The sequence below is a fragment of the Aethalodelphis obliquidens genome, unplaced genomic scaffold, assembly GCF_003676395.1.
Source record: "Aethalodelphis obliquidens isolate GAN/ISIS:26980383/991018 unplaced genomic scaffold, ASM367639v1 scaffold34, whole genome shotgun sequence".
Classification (NCBI taxonomy): Eukaryota; Metazoa; Chordata; class Mammalia; order Artiodactyla; family Delphinidae; genus Aethalodelphis; species Aethalodelphis obliquidens.
Window position 1 is genome coordinate 19438251 of NW_020837978.1, and position 6805 is coordinate 19445055.

Genomic DNA, 6805 nt, shown 5'->3' on the forward strand with positions numbered 1-6805 from the left:
GACTCTGTGGGGTCCAAATGGGAGGAGGGCAAGTCTGGCTGGTGAACAGAATCCCAATCTGGGTTTAACTATCATTTTCCCTGTCTCACTGGGATGTTTAAGGCTGTTGCCTTAATTTTGTTTTTAATCTATTTTTTCATCCATAAACTGAGGAATACATCCTATAGAATACCCACTAGAGATGATTCCACTAGGGATCCAGACGCTATGTGGAACACAGTGGAATGAATATCTATGTCACAAGACTCATTGCCAGTCTTCATGCAAGCTTCTGGTGACCAGGCTCAAGTGAACTTTAATGCAAGTTAATATGGAGGTGTTTTCCTGATATCACAGGAAGTCTTAACAGGCTCCTTTGAAAGCCTCAGGGCCAGTCAGAGTGATCCCGGCCATTTCAGACATTGGACTGTCAGAAGCAAGTCAGGGCAGGGGATGTAGTTTTGGCAAAGGTTGGTATCACGGTGCTCAGAATCTCTTCTCACTTGACAGGGAAAATCCCTATGGGTTTCAACCAGAGAACACGCAGCTAGAAAATGGGAGAATAAGAGCATGTTGTGTCTAGTCCTACACATCTGAGGACACCTACTCGGTCTGTTTCTGATAATGATCCACAGAAAGGGTTATCTTTGCCTTAAAACATCTAATGTCCTGTTTATATACATTAGACAATTTACCTCGATTAGAATGTCTTCCAAATCTCTAAGACATAACATAAGAAACACAAAGCAGCACTGTTACTATTATTTGCATTACCTCTGTATTCACAACTTCCATCGGTCTTTTCTTGATTTCTCCTATGTCCAAGTAACTGGGGGAAAAAAAAAAAATAAGGGCTTCTTTTATTACTTTTGAATCAGCTATGTAAATTGCCTTTTTAAAAATTATTAAAATGTAAAGCCAGCCATAGGAAATACTTAAGCCTAAAGCAAAAATCAATAGCTACTAATTAAAAGCCATTATAATAACAGGAACTGCTTTCAGGGCTGATACATGTCCATGCTAAACTTCAATGAAATTGAACTCTTAGAAATACATACTTCCATAGGGGAACATTTTTCCCCACAATGGTCAGCTACTTACTATATATATGGTATTTCTTATTTTTATAGCAATTTTGATATAAAGAGTGGTTTGTGTGTAAAGCTGCTTAACAGTTAGTTCTATTAATCACAGACTTTAGGCCAAAGAAAGTAGTACTGATCCCATGCATTAGAGGAACAACTGTGAAAAGCTGGGAAATCTTTTTTCCTGGGAGAGCACTTTAATGATCCAGAATGTTCAGCCATGTGGGATGGATGGTTTAGGCACTGTTTCGGCTAAAATACAGATGGGTAAACTAGTTAACCTCTGGAGACCCCTATTATTCCATTACTATTTGCTACATATATTAACTAGTGATCATTCTTTAGCTATAGCATAAGCACAACCTAAAAACTTTATACCTTTGTCCACTTCAAGCTATCTGTCCATCACTGTGATCTCGTTCCACTGTGCTTCATACATAGAAGGTGCTAAATAAATGTTTTAATATTAAATATAAATCTAGGATTTAATTTATAACCATAGATAGAAAGATAGATACATTCTCTACCTCAACTACCATAATTGCTGAGTTGCCAAAAAAGTTCATATTAGAATTAATTTTGGCTATGTTTTATTTTGTTGTTTTTTGGATAGAACGCTTTACTTAATCCATACCTCTGCAAATTATCATGTATTTCTCTTACATAAACAGTATTATACAAGACAGTGAAAATTCTCCCTCCGCTTAACAATAAAATGGGTCTTTCGGAAATCTTCAGGGACTGATTTCTGACATAACAATAAAACATTCTAACTGTCATGTGCAGGAAAGTGATTTCAGGTCCACATGTAGTAGAGTCAATGTCCCAAAATGCATAAGGAAAACTCTGGGGAAAATAACAATCTCTAGAATTCTCTGCTATAAAATAAAGGTTTAATAGCTACCTGAAGTTTAATCACCGTTTCAAAAATATTAGAAGAAACATGAGTAAAAGATATGCAAGAACAAAGTTGATCATTTTTATTTGAAAAATATTTTTCCACCATTGTTATCTTCCCCAACATCAGTTAGGGTCTACATGGCATGAAATTACCCTCAATATCTTTTGGGTTTTCTTTTGTTCTGCCAGTTTCTTCATTTGTTATGTAAACTTAAAACTGCAAAGCTTCAAATATATTCAGCATTTAAATCTTCTTGGCTTCTATCATTATAACCATAGATACTACCACTTTAACACAAATAAATATTCATCTATCAGCATGGAAAATTAACCATGGACACTGTTATTACAAACTCAGGGTTTTTGTGTGTGAGTTAAAAGCAAAAATAACCATGCAAATCTCTTATATATAAAGAGTGATTTGAAGTGCACTTTCTATTTGGTTTGGAACTGTACCTGTTTTTATCTTTTGAGTTGGTAGCACTAAATAAACAAAAGAGAATATGAAATATTAAAGTGAGTCTGGAATTGCAGATTTACATTCCCATGAAATTGCTTCATATGAAAACTATTTAACTTAAAAAATTAACGAAGTATATAATGAAAGGAACTGGACACAGAGATGCTTTGCATTTATAGCACTTCGTTGTTTACAAAACACATTCACATCCATCCCGTTTACTTTCTACAACAAGACTGTGAGGTAGGAATGGTTATGTTCCTTTTCTGCGTTAGGAAACTGACTAGCTGTGTCAAGTGAATTGCACAAGGATGCAGAGCTAATAAACAGCTCAAACACAAGTCTCCTGACTCTCAGCTTTAAGTTCTAAGTTATTTTGAAGTACAGTTTCATTTGGCTCTTTTCTAAGGAAGTTAGACAAAGCATACTAAAGGAGGTTTCAGGGAAGGGAAACTAAATCCAAATGTATCCCTCACCTCCCATAAAAAGAACATCTGGCATAACAAAAAAGCAGAACTCCTAGAACTCAATTTAAACAAACTTACACAAGCTAGGATGATATTAGATAACTTTAGTGATACTTGGGAAAATAGTTCTACACGATCAGAAGTCACAAGCATAGATTTTATGGTAAAGGCTTTTTTTCCCATCCTGAGGCCCAAGCTGAATTTTAATTAAAATATTATATTTAAAACTATGGGGGGAAAATATCTATGGAATATAGACTTACCATACAATCCAGCAATTCCACTCCTAGGTATATACCCAAAGAGAAATGAAAACTTATACATACCCAGATAATGAAAACTTGTACATACCCAAAGAGAAATGAAAATGTTCATAGCAGCATTATTCATATTAGCCAAAAGTGAAGCAATCCAAATATCTATCAACTGATTAACAGATAAACACAATGTGGTATAGCCATATCATGGAATATTATTCAACAATAAAAAGAATGAAGTACTGATATATACTATAACATGATAAGCCTTGAAAACATTATGCTAAGTGAACGAAGACAGAAACACAATAGGTCATATATTGTATGGTTCCTTTTACAGGCATACCTCATTTTATTGCACTTAACAGATACTGCATTTTTTTACAAATTGAATCAGGTTTGTGGCCACCCTGCATGGAGCAAATCTATCAGCGCCATTTTTTCCAACAGCATTTGCTCACTTCATGTCTCTGTGTCACATTTTGGTAATTCTTGCAATATTTCACACTTGTTCATTATATTATATTTGTTATGGTAATCTGTGATCAGTGATCTTTGATGTTACTACTATGACTTGCTAAGGGCTCAAATGATGATTAGCATTTTTTAGCAATAAAGTATTTTTAAAATAAGGCATGTACTTCTTTTTAGACATAATGTTATTATTGCACACATGATAGACTACAGCATAGTGTAAACATAACTTTCATATACACTGGGAAACCAAAAAACTCCTGTGACTTGCTTTATCACAATATTCACTTTATTGCAGTGGTCTGGATCAGAACTTGCAATATCTCCGAGGTCTGCCTGTATATAAAATGTCCAGAATAGACAAATCCATAGAGACAGAGAAACTAACCACTACTGATTAGTGGTTACTAGAGCATGGGGAGAAGGGGAAACTGGGAAGGTACAGGGTTTCTTTTTGGAGTGATGGAAATGTTCTAATATTAGTTTGTGGTGATGGTGGCAAAATTCTAGGAATCTACTAAAAACCACTGTGGTTTATGTTACGTGAAATATATCTCAGTAAAGCTATAAAAGAAAAACCCTATGAAATATTAAATTCTACCTGTCCTACAGTACCCACCCCCACAAGGAATAATTTCTCTCAACTCCCATATAACTTTAACTATCTTTCTAATTGCACTCATTCTTTTGTACTTTGCATTAAAATTACTGGTGTGCATGTAGTCTGTCTCCTGTTAGATTGTGAACTCCAAAAGACAAGGAATCCTGTCTTATCTTTGTTCCCTTCAGAGACCTAAGCACAGTTTGCTGATTCACTGAACGCCCACAATAAGTGAGCGCCCTGCCCCAGGAACTGGGGATAAGCACCACTAACGACCTCTGTCCTTGAAGGTTTAACCATCAAGTACCTGGTGACAGACATGTAGACAAACACAGCAAGCCAGTAAACTTTTCCAAGCATTAAGGAAATAACATAAACGTGCAGGGCGTGGGAGGAGGGTCACAAAGTGGGGTGTGGTCAGTTCTACTTGGAATTGAAAGGTTGAAAGCACTTTTCTTCATGGGTGACAATACTTCCAAGTGATTTTTAAGAAGTCTTCATTTAAACTCAAATGATAGGTTCCAACATTGTAAATCAACTATACAACAAAAATTAAAATGAAATAAAATGATAGGTTACAAGCAAAAGTGGAAAGAGAAAAAGCAGAACAGAAAATGCCAAATATCTAACATGACATTTGTGTTACTCTTTCCAAATAGCTAGTCACGGAATACTTTTTTTTTTTTTTTGATTCCCACTCCTTATACACACATTTAAAGTCTGTTCCTACTGCTCCGTACGTGAACTTTCTTTTCCAATCACACTTTCAACCTCTGACCCCAGCCGCAGCGGGAGCCTTGAGTGGCATCAACCCGCACAGTCACAGCCCCTGAGCGCACCGAGGTGTGGGGTGAGGCGGGGGTTATTCCATTCCACCTTAGAACCCTCTGAAATGACGGGCGGTGGGGATAGAAGGACTCACTTGAGTTTCTTGAAGGCTTCCTGGCCCCCAGCCACGTAGTTGCCCCCGGTCTGGATCTGGTCTAGCTTCCGGATGCGGTGCCCGGTCCGCGGGGTGTAGATGTTCCTGACGGCCCCAAAGGGCGCCTGAACGCCGCCCGTCACCTCCCTGAGGAAGGCGTCGAAGCTGGACACCTTCTTCTCGTGGAAGACGAAACGGCGCCCCGCGAAGAAGGGGTCCCCGTTGCGGTACACCAGCACGCTCTTCACGACCGGCTGAGACAAGTGGCTGGACCTGGCGCTGCTGCCGTTCATCTTCCCCACTGGACGCCGCTCCGGCTCGCTTCTCAGCGGGGAGGCACCTCCGCTGCCCCAGCGGCCTCCCGGCATACGCGGCGCGGGGTCGCGTCCTGAAACGAACGGGCAACAGACAAGCTCACGGGTAAAGGCGAAGCAAGTGCGTATGGCGGGCTTTTACCCCGCGAAGACCCTGCAGCTGCAGGACACGTTCAAGTATTTCACCAGAGTCTGCACAGCCAATCAGCAATCGCGGTGCGCGCACGGCACCTGTTTCACTCGCTACCGGCAGAATCGGGGTGTAACCACCTCTGCACAGGAGCCGCGCGGGGGGCTTGAAACAGGCAAACTTCGTGCGCCCGGGAGGGAGGTGGGAACACACACACACACACACACACACACACACACACACACACACGAATTATAGAATTATAAATGTGATGAAACTTCTTTCCTCGCCTGGCTCTCTTCCCTCTCAATCTTCTGTTTGTTCCCAAAGTAATTAGGGTTCCGGCTGGAATTGCCCAGATTTTTCTTTGCGGAGAAATAAATGCCTAAAGTGCATTGAGAGAGTTTCCCAGACCCCTCCCCCCTCCCCAGACGACCTGCACCGCCCCGCGGCGAAGCTCCCATGGGCATCTTTTGAACACATAGGGCAGAGGCAGGCAATCAAGCCCCAAGGCGGGGGGTAGTGGGTGGGATCCCGGGAGGCGCCCGCGGCCGGAGTACCTACCGACACCCGAGGCCCAGTTGGGGGAGGGGCGGCTCGGGCCGGGCCGGGCGGGGCGGGGGTGGGGCAGGGGCGCCGCGGTGAACTCGGCTGCGGCCGCGCGTCGCTCCCGCTGTTCCTCCAGCTGCCGTTGCCTCTGCGGGCCTCCGTCACCCGGGGCGCGCGGGAGGAACGGAGTTGTTATTTCTCGCCGTTTCCATAGCAACTGCAGCCGCGCGCAGGGAGCGGAATCAGTGCACTAGGCCTGGCGCGCTCCTGGATCCCTCGGGCTTTGCCCGCAGCCTCCGGCAGAGACTCGATAAGTGAGTGTTTTGGGAGGAAGGAGGGGAAGCCTGGGAGTCATTATCATGCAGTCACTCTATAAATGGACGCCTACTGGGTGCCAGGCGCTGTGTTGGAAGTTGGGGGATACAGCGGCATAGAAAAAAATCTAATATTTTGAAGTGCCTACCATATGCGTACCTTTACACCGAGAAAAGGTTGCCTCAAGAAGTCTAAGTGGCTCTCGGTGCCCAAGAGCCCACATCCATGCTGTTTGTATAGATTGGATCGATGTATGGTAAGATGGGGGAGAGGAGCTTTGAGACCTTCAGTGAAGAGGTGCTTTGTCCAAGCTACTGTGGGACACATATTATGGAAGCAGGAAAATTCTCTT

The 6805-nt window shown here is 42.0% G+C and overlaps 1 protein-coding gene across 1 annotated transcript in view; it reads right to left on the minus strand.

Annotated features, from left to right (window-relative positions):
- DCDC2 (doublecortin domain containing 2) overlaps nucleotides 1-5548 on the minus strand; it is a 154877-nt gene extending 149329 nt beyond the window's left edge. Inside the window, exons 1-2 of the mRNA XM_027128194.1 lie at nucleotides 5146-5548; nucleotides 754-808 (exon numbers count right to left, since the gene is read on the minus strand). Coding sequence (XP_026983995.1) covers nucleotides 754-808; nucleotides 5146-5513 — 423 coding nt within the window. The 5' untranslated portion in view covers nucleotides 5514-5548. The remainder of the gene's footprint in view (nucleotides 1-753; nucleotides 809-5145) is intronic.
- Between the last annotated feature and the right edge of the window lie 1257 nt (nucleotides 5549-6805).